General features: G+C 44.7%; 1 protein-coding gene across 2 annotated transcripts in view; it reads right to left on the bottom strand.

Annotated features, from left to right (window-relative positions):
- LOC137427972 (epidermal growth factor receptor kinase substrate 8-like protein 2) overlaps positions 1–17,215 on the bottom strand; it is a 65,491-nt gene that overhangs the window by 18,738 nt on the left and 29,538 nt on the right. For both annotated transcript variants that reach the window (XM_068117844.2, XM_068117845.2), the window contains 2 exons: positions 16,826–16,916; positions 13,264–13,289 (listed from right to left, as the gene is read on the bottom strand). In XM_068117844.2, coding sequence (XP_067973945.2) covers positions 13,264–13,289; positions 16,826–16,916 — 117 coding nt within the window. The remainder of the gene's footprint in view (positions 1–13,263; positions 13,290–16,825; positions 16,917–17,215) is intronic.

The following is a 17,215-nucleotide window of genomic DNA, read 5'->3' as shown; positions in this document are numbered from 1 at the left end:
CAGGTTTGACGCACACCTCCTCTCTTTTATTCCTCGGTTCTCTAACGTCCAGGTTTGATGCACACCTCCTCTCTTTAATTCCTCATTTCTCTAACATCCAGGTTTGACGCACACCTCCTCTCTTTAATTCTTCGTTTCTCTAACATCCAGGTTTGACACACACCTCTCTTTAATTCCTCGTTTCTCTAACATTAAGGTTTGACGCACACCTCCTCTCTTTAATTCCTCGTTTCTCTAACATCCAGGTTTGATGCACACCTCCTCTCTTTAATTCCTCGTTTCTCTAACATCCAGGTTTGACGCACACCTCCTCTCTTTAATTCCTCGTTTCTCTAACATCCAGGTTTGACACACACCTCCTCTCTTTAATTCCTCGTTTCTCTAACATCCAGGTTTGACACACACCTCCTCTCTTTAATTCCTCGTTTCTCTAACATCCAGGTTTGACGCACACCTCCTCTCTTTAATTCCTCGTTTCTCTAACATCCAGGTTTGACGCACACCTCCTCTCTTTAATTCCTCGTTTCTCTAACATCCAGGTTTGACGCACACCTCCTCTCTTTAAATCCTCGTTTCTCTAACATCCAGGTTTGACGCATACCTCCTCTCTTTAATTCCTCGTTTCTCTAACATCCAGGTTTGACGCACACCTCCTCTCTTTAATTCCTCGTTTCTCTAACATCCAGGTTTGACGCACACCTCCTCTCTTTAATTCCTCGTTTCTCTAACATCCAGGTTTGAAGCACACCTCCACTCTTTAATTCCTCGTTTCTCTAACATCCAGGTTTGACGCACACCTCCTCTCTTTACTTCCTCGTTTCTCTAACGTCCAGGTTTGACGCACACCTCGTCTCTTTAATTCCTCGTTTCTCTAACGTCCAGGTTTGACGCACACCTCCTCTCTTTAATTCCTCGTTTCTCTAACATCCAGGTTTGACGCACACCTCGTCTCTTTAATTCCTCGTTTCTCTAACATCCAGGTTTGACGCACACCTCCTCTCTTTAATTCCTCGTTTCTCTAACATCCAGGTTTGACGCACACCTCCTCTCTTTAATTCCTCGTTTCTCTAACGTCCAGGTTTGACGCACACCTCCTCTCTTTAATTCCTCGTTTCTCTAACATCCAGGTTTGACGCACACCTCGTCTCTTTAATTCCTCGTTTCTCTAACATCCAGGTTTGACGCACACCTCCTGTCTTTACTTCCTCGTTTCTCTAACATCCAGGTTTGACGCACACCTCCTCTCTTTAATTCCTCGTTTCTCTAATGTCCAGGTTTGACGCACACCTCCTCTCTTTTATTCCTCGGTTCTCTAACGTCCAGGTTTGACACACACCTCCTCTCTTTAATTCCTCATTTCTCTAACATCCAGGTTTGACGCACACCTCCTCTCTTTAATTCTTCGTTTCTCTAACATCCAGGTTTGACACACACCTCTCTTTAATTCCTCGTTTCTCTAACATCAAGGTTTGACGCACAACTCCTCTCTTTAATTCCTCGTTTCTCTAACATCCAGGTTTGACGCACACCTCCTCTCTTTAATTCCTCGTTTCTCTAACATCCAGGTTTGACGCACACCTCCTCTCTTTAAATCCTCGTTTCTCTAACATCCAGGTTTGACGCACACCTCCTCTCTTTAATTCCTCGTTTCTCTAACATCCAGGTTTGACGCACACCTCCTCTCTTTAATTCCTTGTTTCTCTAACATCCAGGTTTGGCGCACACCTCCTCTCTTTAATTCCTCGTTTCTCTAACATCCAGGTTTGACGCACACCTCCTCTCTTTAATTCCTCGTTTCTCTAACATCCAGGTTTGATGCACACCTCCTCTCTTTAATTCCTCGTTTCTCTAACATCCAGGTTTGACGCACACCTCCTCTCTTTAATTCCTCGTTTCTCTAACATCCAGGTTTGACGCACACCTCCTCTCTTTAAATCCTCGTTTCTCTAACATCCAGGTTTGACGCACACCTCCTCTCTTTAATTCCTCGTTTCTCTAACGTCCAGGTTTGACGCACACCTCCTCTCTTTAATTCCTCGTTTCTCTAACGTCCAGGTTTGACGCACACCTCCTCTCTTTAATTCCTCGTTTCTCTAACATCCAGGTTTGACGCACACCTCGTCTCTTTAATTCCTCGTTTCTCTAACATCCAGGTTTGACGCACACCTCCTGTCTTTACTTCCTCGTTTCTCTAACATCCAGGTTTGACGCACACCTCCTCTCTTTAATTCCTCGTTTCTCTAATGTCCAGGTTTGACGCACACCTCCTCTCTTTTATTCCTCGGTTCTCTAACGTCCAGGTTTGATGCACACCTCCTCTCTTTAATTCCTCATTTCTCTAACATCCAGGTTTGACGCACACCTCCTCTCTTTAATTCTTCGTTTCTCTAACATCCAGGTTTGACACACACCTCTCTTTAATTCCTCGTTTCTCTAACATTAAGGTTTGACGCACACCTCCTCTCTTTAATTCCTCGTTTCTCTAACATCCAGGTTTGATGCACACCTCCTCTCTTTAATTCCTCGTTTCTCTAACATCCAGGTTTGACGCACACCTCCTCTCTTTAATTCCTCGTTTCTCTAACATCCAGGTTTGACACACACCTCCTCTCTTTAATTCCTCGTTTCTCTAACATCCAGGTTTGACACACACCTCCTCTCTTTAATTCCTCGTTTCTCTAACATCCAGGTTTGACGCACACCTCCTCTCTTTAATTCCTCGTTTCTCTAACATCCAGGTTTGACGCACACCTCCTCTCTTTAATTCCTCGTTTCTCTAACATCCAGGTTTGACGCACACCTCCTCTCTTTAAATCCTCGTTTCTCTAACATCCAGGTTTGACGCACACCTCCTCTCTTTAATTCCTCGTTTCTCTAACATCCAGGTTTGACGCACACCTCCTCTCTTTAATTCCTCGTTTCTCTAACATCCAGGTTTGACGCACACCTCCTCTCTTTAATTCCTCGTTTCTCTAACATCCAGGTTTGAAGCACACCTCCACTCTTTAATTCCTCGTTTCTCTAACATCCAGGTTTGACGCACACCTCCTCTCTTTACTTCCTCGTTTCTCTAACGTCCAGGTTTGACGCACACCTCGTCTCTTTAATTCCTCGTTTCTCTAACGTCCAGGTTTGACGCACACCTCCTCTCTTTAATTCCTCGTTTCTCTAACATCCAGGTTTGACGCACACCTCGTCTCTTTAATTCCTCGTTTCTCTAACATCCAGGTTTGACGCACACCTCCTCTCTTTAATTCCTCGTTTCTCTAACATCCAGGTTTGACGCACAACTCCTCTCTTTAATTCCTCGTTTCTCTAACGTCCAGGTTTGACGCACACCTCCTCTCTTTAATTCCTCGTTTCTCTAACATCCAGGTTTGACGCACACCTCGTCTCTTTAATTCCTCGTTTCTCTAACATCCAGGTTTGACGCACACCTCCTGTCTTTACTTCCTCGTTTCTCTAACATCCAGGTTTGACGCACACCTCCTCTCTTTAATTCCTCGTTTCTCTAATGTCCAGGTTTGACGCACACCTCCTCTCTTTTATTCCTCGGTTCTCTAACGTCCAGGTTTGACACACACCTCCTCTCTTTAATTCCTCATTTCTCTAACATCCAGGTTTGACGCACACCTCCTCTCTTTAATTCTTCGTTTCTCTAACATCCAGGTTTGACACACACCTCTCTTTAATTCCTCGTTTCTCTAACATCAAGGTTTGACGCACAACTCCTCTCTTTAATTCCTCGTTTCTCTAACATCCAGGTTTGACGCACACCTCCTCTCTTTAATTCCTCGTTTCTCTAACATCCAGGTTTGACGCACACCTCCTCTCTTTAAATCCTCGTTTCTCTAACATCCAGGTTTGACGCACACCTCCTCTCTTTAATTCCTCGTTTCTCTAACATCCAGGTTTGACGCACACCTCCTCTCTTTAATTCCTTGTTTCTCTAACATCCAGGTTTGGCGCACACCTCCTCTCTTTAATTCCTCGTTTCTCTAACATCCAGGTTTGACGCACACCTCCTCTCTTTAATTCCTCGTTTCTCTAACATCCAGGTTTGATGCACACCTCCTCTCTTTAATTCCTCGTTTCTCTAACATCCAGGTTTGACGCACACCTCCTCTCTTTAATTCCTCGTTTCTCTAACATCCAGGTTTGACGCACACCTCCTCTCTTTAAATCCTCGTTTCTCTAACATCCAGGTTTGACGCACACCTCCTCTCTTTAATTCCTCGTTTCTCTAACATCCAGGTTTGATGCACACCTCCTCTCTTTAATTCCTCGTTTCTCTAACATCCAGGTTTGACGCACACCTCCTCTCTTTAATTCCTCGTTTCTCTAACATCCAGGTTTGATGCACACCTCCTCTCTTTAATTCCTCGTTTCTCTAACATCCAGGTTTGACGCACACCTCCTCTCTTTAATTCCTCGTTTCTCTAACATCCAGGTTTGACGCACACCTCCTCTCTTTAATTCCTTGTTTCTCTAACATCCAGGTTTGATGCACACCTCCTCTCTTTAATTCCTCGTTTCTCTAACATCCAGGTTTGATGCACACCTCCTCTCTTTAATTCCTCGTTTCTCTAACATCCAGGTTTGATGCACACCTTCTCTCTTTAATTCCTCGTTTCTCTAACATCCAGGTTTGACGCACACCTCCTCTCTTTAATTCCTCGTTTCTCTAACATCCAGGTTTGATGCACACCTCGTCTCTTTAATTCCTCGTTTCTCTAACATCCAGGTTTGACGCACACCTCCTCTCTTTAATTCCTCGTTTCTCTAACATCCAGGTTTGACGCACACCTCCTCTCTTTAATTCCTCGTTTCTCTAACGTCCAGGTTTGACGCACACCTCCTCTCTTTAATTCCTAGTTTCTCTAACATCCAGGTTTGACGCACACCTCCTCTCTTTAATTCCTCGTTTCTCTAACATCCAGGTTTGACGCACACCTCCTGTCTTTACTTCCTCGTTTCTCTAACATCCAGGTTTGACGCACACCTCCTCTCTTTAATTCCTCGTTTCTCTAATGTCCAGGTTTGACGCACACCTCCTCTCTTTTATTCCTCGGTTCTCTAACGTCCAGGTTTGACACACACCTCCTCTCTTTAATTCCTCATTTCTCTAACATCCAGGTTTGACGCACACCTCCTCTCTTTAATTCTTCGTTTCTCTAACATCCAGGTTTGACACACACCTCTCTTTAATTCCTCGTTTCTCTTACATCAAGGTTTGATGCACAACTCCTCTCTTTAATTCCTCGTTTCTCTAACATCCAGGTTTGACGCACACCTCCTCTCTTTAATTCCTCGTTTCTCTAACATCCAGGTTTGATGCACACCTCCTCTCTTTAATTCCTCGTTTCTCTAACATCCAGGTTTGACGCACACCTCCTCTCTTTAATTCCTCGTTTCTCTAACATCCAGGTTTGACGCACACCTCCTCTCTTTAATTCCTTGTTTCTCTAACATCCAGGTTTGGCGCACACCTCCTCTCTTTAATTCCTCGTTTCTCTAACATCCAGGTTTGACGCACACCTCCTCTTTAATTCCTCGTTTCTCTAACATCCAGGTTTGACGCACACCTCCTCTCTTTAATTCCTTGTTTCTCTAACATCCAGGTTTGACGCACACCTCCTCTCTTTAATTCCTCGTTTCTCTAACATCCAGGTTTGACGCACACCTCCTCTCTTTAATTCCTCGTTTCTCTAACATCCAGGTTTGACGCACACCTCCTCTCTTTAATTCCTCGTTTCTCTAACATCCAGGTTTGATGCACACCTCCTCTCTAATTCCTCGTTTCTCTAACATCCAGGTTTGACGCACACCTCCTCTCTTTAATTCCTCGTTTCTCTAACATCCAGGTTTGACGCACACCTCCTCTCTTTAATTCCTCGTTTCTCTAACATCCAGGTTTGACGCACACCTCCTCTCTTTAATTCCTCGTTTCTCTAACATCCAGGTTTGACGCACACCTCCTCTCTTTAATTCCTTGTTTCTCTAACATCCAGGTTTGACGCACACCTCCTCTCTTTAATTCCTCGTTTCTCTAACATCCAGGTTTGACGCACACCTCCTCTCTTTAATTCCTCGTTTCTCTAACATCCAGGTTTGATGCACACCTCCTCTCTTTAATTCCTCGTTTCTCTAACATCCAGGTTTGATGCACACCTCCTCTCTAATTCCTCGTTTCTCTAACATCCAGGTTTGACGCACACCTCCTCTCTTTAATTCCTCGTTTCTCTAACATCCAGGTTTGACGCACACCTCCTCTCTTTAATTCCTCGTTTCTCTAACATCCAGGTTTGACGCACACCTCCTCTCTTTAATTCCTCGTTTCTCTAACATCCAGGTTTGACGCACACCTCCTCTCTTTAATTCCTCGTTTCTCTAACATCCAGGTTTGACGCACACCTCGTCTCTTTAATTCCTCGTTTCTCTAACGTCCAGGTTTGATGCACACCTCCTCTCTTTAATTCCTCTTTTCTCTAACAACCAGGTTTGACGCACACCTCCTCTCTTTAATTCCTCGTTTCTCTAACGTCCAGGTTTGACGCACACCTCCTCTCTTTAATTCCTCGTTTCTCTAACATCCAGGTTTGACGCACACCTCCTCTCTTTACTTCCTCGTTTCTCTAACGTCCAGGTTTGATGCACACCTCCTCTCTTTAATTCCTCGTTTCTCTAACGTCCAGGTTTGAAGCACACCTCCTCTCTTTAATTCCTCGTTTCTCTAACGTCCAGGTTTGACGCACACCTCCTCTCTTTTATTCCTCGTTTCTCTAACGTCCAGGTTTGACGCACACCTCCTCTCTTTAATTCCTCGTTTCTCTAACATCCAGGTTTGACGCACACCTCCTCTCTTTAATTCCTCGTTTCTCTAACGTCCAGGTTTGACGCACACCTCCTCTCTTTAATTCCTCGTTTCTCTAACATCCAGGTTTGACGCACACCTCGTCTCTTTAATTCCTCGTTTCTCTAACGTCCAGGTTTGATGCACACCTCCTCTCTTTAATTCCTCGTTTCTCTAACATCCAGGTTTGACGCACACCTCCTCTCTTTAATTCCTCGTTTCTCTAACGTCCAGGTTTGACGCACACCTCCTCTCTTTAATTCCTCGTTTCTCTAACATGCAGGTTTGACGCACACCTCCTCTCTTTAATTCCTCGTTTTTCTAACGTCCAGGTTTGACGCACACCTCCTCTCTTTCATTCCTCGTTTCTCTAACATCCAGGTTTGACGCACACCTCGTCTCTTTAATTCCTCGTTTCTCTAACATCCAGGTTTGACGCACACCTCCTGTCTTTACTTCCTCGTTTCTCTAACATCCAGGTTTGACGCACACCTCCTCTCTTTAATTCCTCGTTTCTCTAATGTCCAGGTTTGACGCACACCTCCTCTCTTTTATTCCTCGGTTCTCTAACGTCCAGGTTTGATGCACACCTCCTCTCTTTAATTCCTCGTTTCTCTAACGTCCAGGTTTGACGCACACCTCCTCTCTTTAATTCCTTGTTTCTCTAACATCCAGGTTTGACGCACACCTCCTGTCTTTACTTCCTCGTTTCTCTAACATCCAGGTTTGACGCACACCTCCTCTCTTTAATTCCTCGTTTCTCTAATGTCCAGGTTTGACGCACACCTCCTCTCTTTTATTCCTCGGTTCTCTAACGTCCAGGTTTGATGCACACCTCCTCTCTTTAATTCCTCGTTTCTCTAACGTCCAGGTTTGACGCACACCTCCTCTCTTTAATTCCTTGTTTCTCTAACATCCAGGTTTGACGCACACCTCCTCTCTTTAATTCCTCGTTTCTCTAACATCCAGGTTTGACGCACACCTCCTCTCTTTAATTCCTCGTTTCTCTAACGTCCAGGTTTGACGCACACCTCCTCTCTTTAATTCCTCGTTTCTCTAACATCCAGGTTTGACGCACACCTCCTCTCTTTAATTCCTCGTTTCTCTAACGTCCAGGTTTGACGCACACCTCCTCTCTTTAATTCCTCGTTTCTCTAACATCCAGGTTTGACGCACACCTCGTCTCTTTAATTCCTCGTTTCTCTAACATCCAGGTTTGACGCACACCTCCTGTCTTTACTTCCTCGTTTCTCTAATGTCCAGGTTTGACGCACACCTCCTCTCTTTTATTCCTCGGTTCTCTAACGTCCAGGTTTGACGCACACCTCCTCTCTTTAATTCCTCATTTCTCTAACATCCAGGTTTGACGCACACCTCCTCTCTTTAATTCTTCGTTTCTCTAACATCCAGGTTTGACACACACCTCTCTTTAATTCCTCGTTTCTCTAACATGAAGGTTTGACGCACAACTCCTCTCTTTATTTCCTCGTTTCTCTAACATCCAGGTTTGACGCACACCTCCTCTCTTTAATTCCTCGTTTCTCTAACATCCAGGTTTGACGCACACATCCTCGCTTTAATTCCTCGTTTCTCTAACATCCAGGTTTGACGCACACCTCCTCTCTTTAATTCCTCGTTTCTCTAACATCCAGGTTTGACGCACACCTCCTCTCTTTAATTCCTCGTTTCTCTAACATCCAGGTTTGACGCACACCTCCTCTCTTTAATTCCTCGTTTCTCTAACGTCCAGGTTTGACGCACACCTCCTCTCTTTGCTTCCTCGTTTCTCTAACGTCCAGGTTTGACGCACACCTCCTCTCTTTAATTCCTCGTTTCTCTAACGTCCAGGTTTGATGCACACCTCCTCTCTTTAATTCCTCGTTTCTCTAACGTCCAGGTTTGACGCACACCTCCTCTCTTTTATTCCTCATTTCTCGAACGTCCAGGTTTGACGCACACCTCCTCTCTTTAATTCCTCGTTTCTCTAACATCCAGGTTTGACGCACACCTCCTCTCTTTAATTCCTCGTTTCTCTAACGTCCAGGTTTGACGCACACCTCCTCTCTTTAATTCCTCGTTTCTCTAACATCCAGGTTTGACGCACACCTCGTCTCTTTAATTCCTCGGTTCTCTAACGTCCAGGTTTGACGCACACCTCCTCTCTTTAATTCCTCGTTTCTCTAACATCCAGGTTTGACGCACACCTCCTCTCCTCGTTTCTCTATCGTCCAGGTTTGACGCACACCTCCTCTCTTTAATTCCTCATTTCTCTAACGTCCAGGTTTGACGCACACCTCCTCTCTTTAATTCCTCGTTTCTCTAACGTCCAGGTTTGACGCACACCTCCTCTCTTTAATTCCTCGTTTCTCTAACATCCAGGTTTGACGCACACCTCGTCTCTTTAATTCCTCGTTTCTCTAACATCCAGGTTTGACGCACACCTCCTGTCTTTACTTCCTCGTTTCTCTAACATCCAGGTTTGACGCACACCTCCTCTCTTTAATTCCTCGTTTCTCTAATGTCCAGGTTTGACGCACACCTCCTCTCTTTTATTCCTCGGTTCTCTAACGTCCAGGTTTGATGCACACCTCCTCTCTTTAATTCCTCATTTCTCTAACATCCAGGTTTGACGCACACCTCCTCTCTTTAATTCTTCGTTTCTCTAACATCCAGGTTTGACACACACCTCTCTTTAATTCCTCGTTTCTCTAACATTAAGGTTTGACGCACACCTCCTCTCTTTAATTCCTCGTTTCTCTAACATCCAGGTTTGATGCACACCTCCTCTCTTTAATTCCTCGTTTCTCTAACATCCAGGTTTGACGCACACCTCCTCTCTTTAATTCCTCGTTTCTCTAACATCCAGGTTTGAAGCACACCTCCACTCTTTAATTCCTCGTTTCTCTAACATCCAGGTTTGACGCACACCTCCTCTCTTTACTTCCTCGTTTCTCTAACGTCCAGGTTTGACGCACACCTCGTCTCTTTAATTCCTCGTTTCTCTAACGTCCAGGTTTGACGCACACCTCCTCTCTTTAATTCCTCGTTTCTCTAACATCCAGGTTTGACGCACACCTCGTCTCTTTAATTCCTCGTTTCTCTAACATCCAGGTTTGACGCACACCTCCTCTCTTTAATTCCTCGTTTCTCTAACATCCAGGTTTGACGCACACCTCCTCTCTTTAATTCCTCGTTTCTCTAACGTCCAGGTTTGACGCACACCTCCTCTCTTTAATTCCTCGTTTCTCTAACATCCAGGTTTGACGCACACCTCGTCTCTTTAATTCCTCGTTTCTCTAACATCCAGGTTTGACGCACACCTCCTGTCTTTACTTCCTCGTTTCTCTAACATCCAGGTTTGACGCACACCTCCTCTCTTTAATTCCTCGTTTCTCTAATGTCCAGGTTTGACGCACACCTCCTCTCTTTTATTCCTCGGTTCTCTAACGTCCAGGTTTGACACACACCTCCTCTCTTTAATTCCTCATTTCTCTAACATCCAGGTTTGACGCACACCTCCTCTCTTTAATTCTTCGTTTCTCTAACATCCAGGTTTGACACACACCTCTCTTTAATTCCTCGTTTCTCTAACATCAAGGTTTGACGCACAACTCCTCTCTTTAATTCCTCGTTTCTCTAACATCCAGGTTTGACGCACACCTCCTCTCTTTAATTCCTCGTTTCTCTAACATCCAGGTTTGACGCACACCTCCTCTCTTTAAATCCTCGTTTCTCTAACATCCAGGTTTGACGCACACCTCCTCTCTTTAATTCCTCGTTTCTCTAACATCCAGGTTTGACGCACACCTCCTCTCTTTAATTCCTTGTTTCTCTAACATCCAGGTTTGGCGCACACCTCCTCTCTTTAATTCCTCGTTTCTCTAACATCCAGGTTTGACGCACACCTCCTCTCTTTAATTCCTCGTTTCTCTAACATCCAGGTTTGACGCACACCTCCTCTCTTTAAATCCTCGTTTCTCTAACATCCAGGTTTGACGCACACCTCCTCTCTTTAATTCCTCGTTTCTCTAACATCCAGGTTTGATGCACACCTCCTCTCTTTAATTCCTCGTTTCTCTAACATCCAGGTTTGACGCACACCTCCTCTCTTTAATTCCTCGTTTCTCTAACATCCAGGTTTGATGCACACCTCCTCTCTTTAATTCCTCGTTTCTCTAACATCCAGGTTTGACGCACACCTCCTCTCTTTAATTCCTCGTTTCTCTAACATCCAGGTTTGACGCACACCTCCTCTCTTTAATTCCTCGTTTCTCTAACATCCAGGTTTGATGCACACCTCCTCTCTTTAATTCCTCGTTTCTCTAACATCCAGGTTTGATGCACACCTCCTCTCTTTAATTCCTCGTTTCTCTAACATCCAGGTTTGATGCACACCTTCTCTCTTTAATTCCTCGTTTCTCTAACATCCAGGTTTGACGCACACCTCCTCTCTTTAATTCCTCGTTTCTCTAACATCCAGGTTTGACGCACACCTCGTCTCTTTAATTCCTCGTTTCTCTAACATCCAGGTTTGACGCACACCTCCTCTCTTTAATTCCTCGTTTCTCTAACATCCAGGTTTGACGCACACCTCCTCTCTTTAATTCCTCGTTTCTCTAACGTCCAGGTTTGACGCACACCTCCTCTCTTTAATTCCTAGTTTCTCTAACATCCAGGTTTGACGCACACCTCCTCTCTTTAATTCCTCGTTTCTCTAACATCCAGGTTTGACGCACACCTCCTGTCTTTACTTCCTCGTTTCTCTAACATCCAGGTTTGACGCACACCTCCTCTCTTTAATTCCTCGTTTCTCTAATGTCCAGGTTTGACGCACACCTCCTCTCTTTTATTCCTCGGTTCTCTAACGTCCAGGTTTGACACACACCTCCTCTCTTTAATTCCTCATTTCTCTAACATCCAGGTTTGACGCACACCTCCTCTCTTTAATTCTTCGTTTCTCTAACATCCAGGTTTGACACACACCTCTCTTTAATTCCTCGTTTCTCTTACATCAAGGTTTGATGCACAACTCCTCTCTTTAATTCCTCGTTTCTCTAACATCCAGGTTTGACGCACACCTCCTCTCTTTAATTCCTCGTTTCTCTAACATCCAGGTTTGATGCACACCTCCTCTCTTTAATTCCTCGTTTCTCTAACATCCAGGTTTGACGCACACCTCCTCTCTTTAATTCCTCGTTTCTCTAACATCCAGGTTTGACGCACACCTCCTCTCTTTAATTCCTTGTTTCTCTAACATCCAGGTTTGGCACACACCTCCTCTCTTTAATTCCTCGTTTCTCTAACATCCAGGTTTGACGCACACCTCCTCTCTTTAATTCTTCGTTTCTCTAACATCCAGGTTTGATGCACACCTCCTCTCTTTAATTCCTCGTTTCTCTAACATCCAGGTTTGACGCACACCTCCTCTCTTTAATTCCTCGTTTCTCTAACATCCAGGTTTGACGCACACCTCCTCTCTTTAAATCCTCGTTTCTCTAACATCCAGGTTTGACGCACACCTCCTCTCTTTAATTCCTCGTTTCTCTAACATCCAGGTTTGACGCACACCTCCTCTCTTTAATTCCTCGTTTCTCTAACATCCAGGTTTGACGCACACCTCCTCTCTTTAATTCCTCGTTTCTCTAACATCCAGGTTTGACGCACACCTCCTCTCTTTAATTCCTCGTTTCTCTAACATCCAGGTTTGACGCACACCTCCTCTCTTTAATTCCTCGTTTCTCTAACATCCAGGTTTGACGCACACCTCCTCTCTTTAATTCCTCGTTTCTCTAACATCCAGGTTTGATGCACACCTCCTCTCTTTAATTCCTCGTTTCTCTAACATCCAGGTTTGATGCACACCTCCCCTCTTTAATTCCTCGTTTCTCTAACATCCAGGTTTGATGCACACCTCCTCTCTTTAATTCCTCGTTTCTCTAACATCCAGGTTTGACGCACACCTCCTCTCTTTAATTCCTCGTTTCTCTAACATCCAGGTTTGACGCACACCTCCTCTTTAATTCCTCATTTCTCTAATTCTCTCTGGGGATTCAAAAGAGGAGGGGCACCACCATCCCATGACGTCATCCGAATCCCTCCTGGAGATCATTTTTACCCCCATTATTCCAACCTAAGTTTACCAGCAGGTTCTCGTGTTTCTCCTCCTCTCTCACTCCTCTTATCCTGTTCATTCATTCCCTTGATCCTGGTGTTTGACCCACAGTCCAGTGCGTTGACTTTTTCCCCTCCGTCCTCTCGCTCTTCCATGAGTCTCGACTGTATAAAAAGACCAATCCAACAACAAACATGTACTGATTACGCCGGTTATCACTCTGGTTAACATGGCTCCAATCATGTGTGCAAACACTGAATGACGAACAAACGATGGTCTCCATGTTGTTTCTCCTCACCTTTCTTTAACGTCTGCATTCTGGCTCTAAAAGAAAAGATAAAGAAGAGAACAATGAGCATTGTTATTACATGTTATAGTACGATAACTAAATCAGACCTCCTGGTAACCAGCAAAACCCCCTCCATGAGATGCACAGCAGGTAAGTGGGCAATTCACGTGGTATATGATGAGGTATTCAAACCCAGGCCTTCCATGTGTTTCCATGCAATACAATAGATCATCAACCTCAACCAACTACCAAACTACCATGGTTACGGGGTGGTGGGACAAACTACGAATCTTCTTCTTTATCTGCAGCCAAAGCCTGCGGGGCAGCATCATTCCCTGAAGGCACAGCTGTGCCTCTGATGCAACACGCCTTCTATAGGGTAACTTCTATAGGGTAAATTTTAATGGGTAACTTCTATAGGGTAACTCCTATGGGGTAACTCATATAGGGTAACTCCTATAGGGTAACTCCTATAGGGTAACTTCTATAGGGTAACTTCTATAGGGTAACTTCTAATGGGTAACTTCTAATGGGTAACTTCTATAGGGTAACTTCTAATGGGTAACTTCTATAGGGTAACTTCTAATGGGTAACTTCTAATGGGTAACTTCTATAGGGTAACTTCTATAGGGTAACTTCTATAGGGTAACGGATGTTTAATTAGAGGGCTCCACGTACTCTTCGTAGTGAGTATGGTACAAATACATGTAGTATTCCTGAATCAAACTCAACTAGTCACATGTTTATAATTCCCAAACTCATGGACTTTCTCTTGGACCGCCACTGACGTCTCCATGGCCACTTGGAAGAGGAAAGTTCATTTCTGCCTGAAAACTTTTCCCATTCTCAAAGCTTCAACCCCCCCCCCCCCCCCCCCCCCAAGTCTCTTTGGAACACTGAAAACACCATGATGGTTCCGGGTTAGTTCAACCTTGTTTTCAACAAGTGGGACACTGATGACATCAGATCAGCAACAAACTCTTCAAGATTGCCTAACGTTGTTTAAAAGTCCAGCTGGACAGCAACAGCTCATTGGAAAAGTCCACTTGGATGTTTATCCCAGGAATCGGGCTTCATTAATCACTCCAAATTGATAAGGTGAATCAACACGACCTCATCCATCGACCTGATCTTGCACCAACAGGAGGCATCGTCCACTTACTGAGCAAACGTCGGTCGACCCAACCAATGACCTCATCAGCTGCAGGCCAATGGGCACCACAGACGAAGGTAATCTACATCTTACTCCCCTTCCACACACATTTCCTGTACCTGAACCCCCACTATCCAACCTGCTGTCCCTCCGTTCCCTTTCCCGTCTCTTCCTTTTCCATTTCAGCTCCTCTGCGATTATTCCCATCTTCCATTTCCCACCACTCACATGTATGACATTTGAAGGAATTCTAAGGACTAGGACGTGCCCGTACGTGGGTGCCCGTACGTGCGTGCAAAAAAGCATGCGTGCAAACAACAACAACAAAAAAAAACTTTGAAACCACGTGGCAGTAACGACCACAGAACCCCCCCCCTCTATTTACATGAAATGGTTTGGTCCATTCGCAACGACCACAGAACCCCCCCCCCTCTATTTACATGAAATGGTTTGGTCCATTCGCAACGACCACAGAACCCCCCCCCCCCCCCTCTATTTACATGAAATGGTTTGGTCCAAAGCGAACGGCTTGCGGAGTTTGGTAAAGAAATCGCCATAGCTCGGTAACTACTTCTCCGATTAATATGAAACCTTGAAAAGGCACATCCTCGGGTCCCCAGCAATATACCTGGCAAGTTTCAAGTATATCGGACCGGTAGTTGTCGAGAAACAGCGGTCACAGACAAACACACACACACACACACACACACACACACACACACAGACACACACACACACAGAGATTACTGGAATTATAGATAGACTAGGGCATGCCCGTACTATATATATATCTAAAATTATATCCCCCCCCTCTATTTACATGAAATGGTTTGGTCCAAAGCGAACGGCTTGCGAGTGGTGACAATCCCCCCCCTCTATTTACATGAAATGGTTTGGTCCAAAGCGAACGGCTTGCGAGTACGGTGTTTTTTATCGGACCCGTGGAATTATAGATAGTAGTTTTAATTAGTTTTAAAACATAGTTTAACGGCAACATAGTTTTCCAACGTGAAATAAATGAATACGCTCTCAAATGTGCCGTCCGAGGCAGAGTGTGTTCGCCACGTTCGGCACACGCGATAGCTCGCTGCTCTCTGATTGGTTGAATCGTTTTTTGGACATAGCTCGGTAAGTAATTGTCCGATTAATATGAAACCTTGAAAAGGCACATCCTCGGGTCCCCAGCAATATACCTGGCAAGTTTAAAGTATATCGGACCCGTGGTTGTCGAGAAACAGCGGTCACAGACAAACAAACAAACAAACAAACAAACACACATACAGAGATTACTGGAATTATAGATAGACTAGGGCATTGCCCGTACGTGGGTGCCCGTTCCGTGGCCAAAAAAAAAAAAAAAACGCTACCCGTACGCTCTACCCCGCCCGTACGCCCGTAAACAAAAAAAACAACGCTCTTCGCTTCCGCCCTTCGCTCTGACTGAATTGGGAGAAATAATGCGCATAAGAAATCGAATTACGTACCGTAATGGCGGTCAGCTCGTAACGCGCTCAGCTCCGCTCGTCTCACATCGGCCACGCCTACGCAACAGAGCGTTCTGTGATTGGCTGCCGGAAGATAAGTCGTCACTGTCCGGAAGTTCGCAAATCGCAGTTAGGATGAATCGTTTTAATTTAATCGCAGTTTGAATTCGTTTTAAAACATAGTTTAACGGCAACATAGTTTTCCAACGTGAAATAAATGAATACGCTGTCAAATGTGCCGTCCGAGGCAGAGTCTGATCGCCACGTTCGGCACACGTGATAGCTCGCTGCTCTCTGATTGGTTGAAGCGTTTTTTGGACATAGCTCGGTAAGTAATTGTCCGATTAATATGAAACCTTGAAAAGGCACATCCTCGGGTCCCCAGCAATATACCTGGCAAGTTTCAAGTATATCGGACCCGTGGTTGTCGAGAAACAGCGGTCACAGACACACAGACACACAGACACACAGACACACAGACACACAGACACACAGACACACAGACACACAGACACACAGAGATTGCTGGAATTATAGATAGATTACTCCCAGCTGGAAGATCACCATCATTAAGGACAATACCTATCTGATAGGAGCATTCCCTGCCAGGTGCTTGGCTGAGGTTTACCACCAGGCTTCATCAGGCATTGGTTTGCCTAAACGATATGATGTTCCTAATCAGGTTGAATAATGCGAAGTGTCTGTTGGTCCCAGGTAAGAGGTAACAGGTGTTATCAGAGTGATACAAGTTGAATTCTAAATGTGACACTTCCTTGTTTCTAGTTCAAATGTTTACCTTTTCACTCCATAGTGTAAATCTGAAGCTTCTCACCATTCACCTGTATTACATTTCCTATTTATGGTATTAAACTTTAATCAGCAGTAACACATCTTGACACCTTTGCCAGCCTGACCGAGGTAATTGACTTCTGACCTCTTCGTAAACGAATGGTGGGGCCGTCCAACCATCAGCAAACGTTGGGGCAAACAGTCCCTTTGGCATTTGGTCCGCAGGCCATTTGTCCCTGCGAGACAGAGAGGTGTCCGGGATTTACCGAAGGATTGTATTACAATATTAACAAGAAAAAGATCAATCAGAGATTGCAAACCCTCGCCAGGATGTATTTTCAGTGGTTTTTAAGGCTTTTGTGTTAAAACAAAGATGGCGGCCGAACACGTGACCGATGACATCATTATTTTTATTCTCCACCAGTTTATGCCGACATGGTGCTCAAGAAATTTCATGTTGATTGGATGAAGTTTTGTACTTGTCGAATTATGACGTCATAATTGAGGCACCGATGACATCATCATTAACATATTT

The sequence above is a fragment of the Myxine glutinosa genome, chromosome 5 (genome assembly GCF_964187855.1).
Source record: "Myxine glutinosa chromosome 5, kmMyxGlut1.1, whole genome shotgun sequence".
Taxonomy (NCBI): Eukaryota; Metazoa; Chordata; class Myxini; order Myxiniformes; family Myxinidae; genus Myxine; species Myxine glutinosa.
Note: the sequence above shows the minus strand (reverse complement) of the source record. Positions and strands in the feature narration are given on the sequence as shown.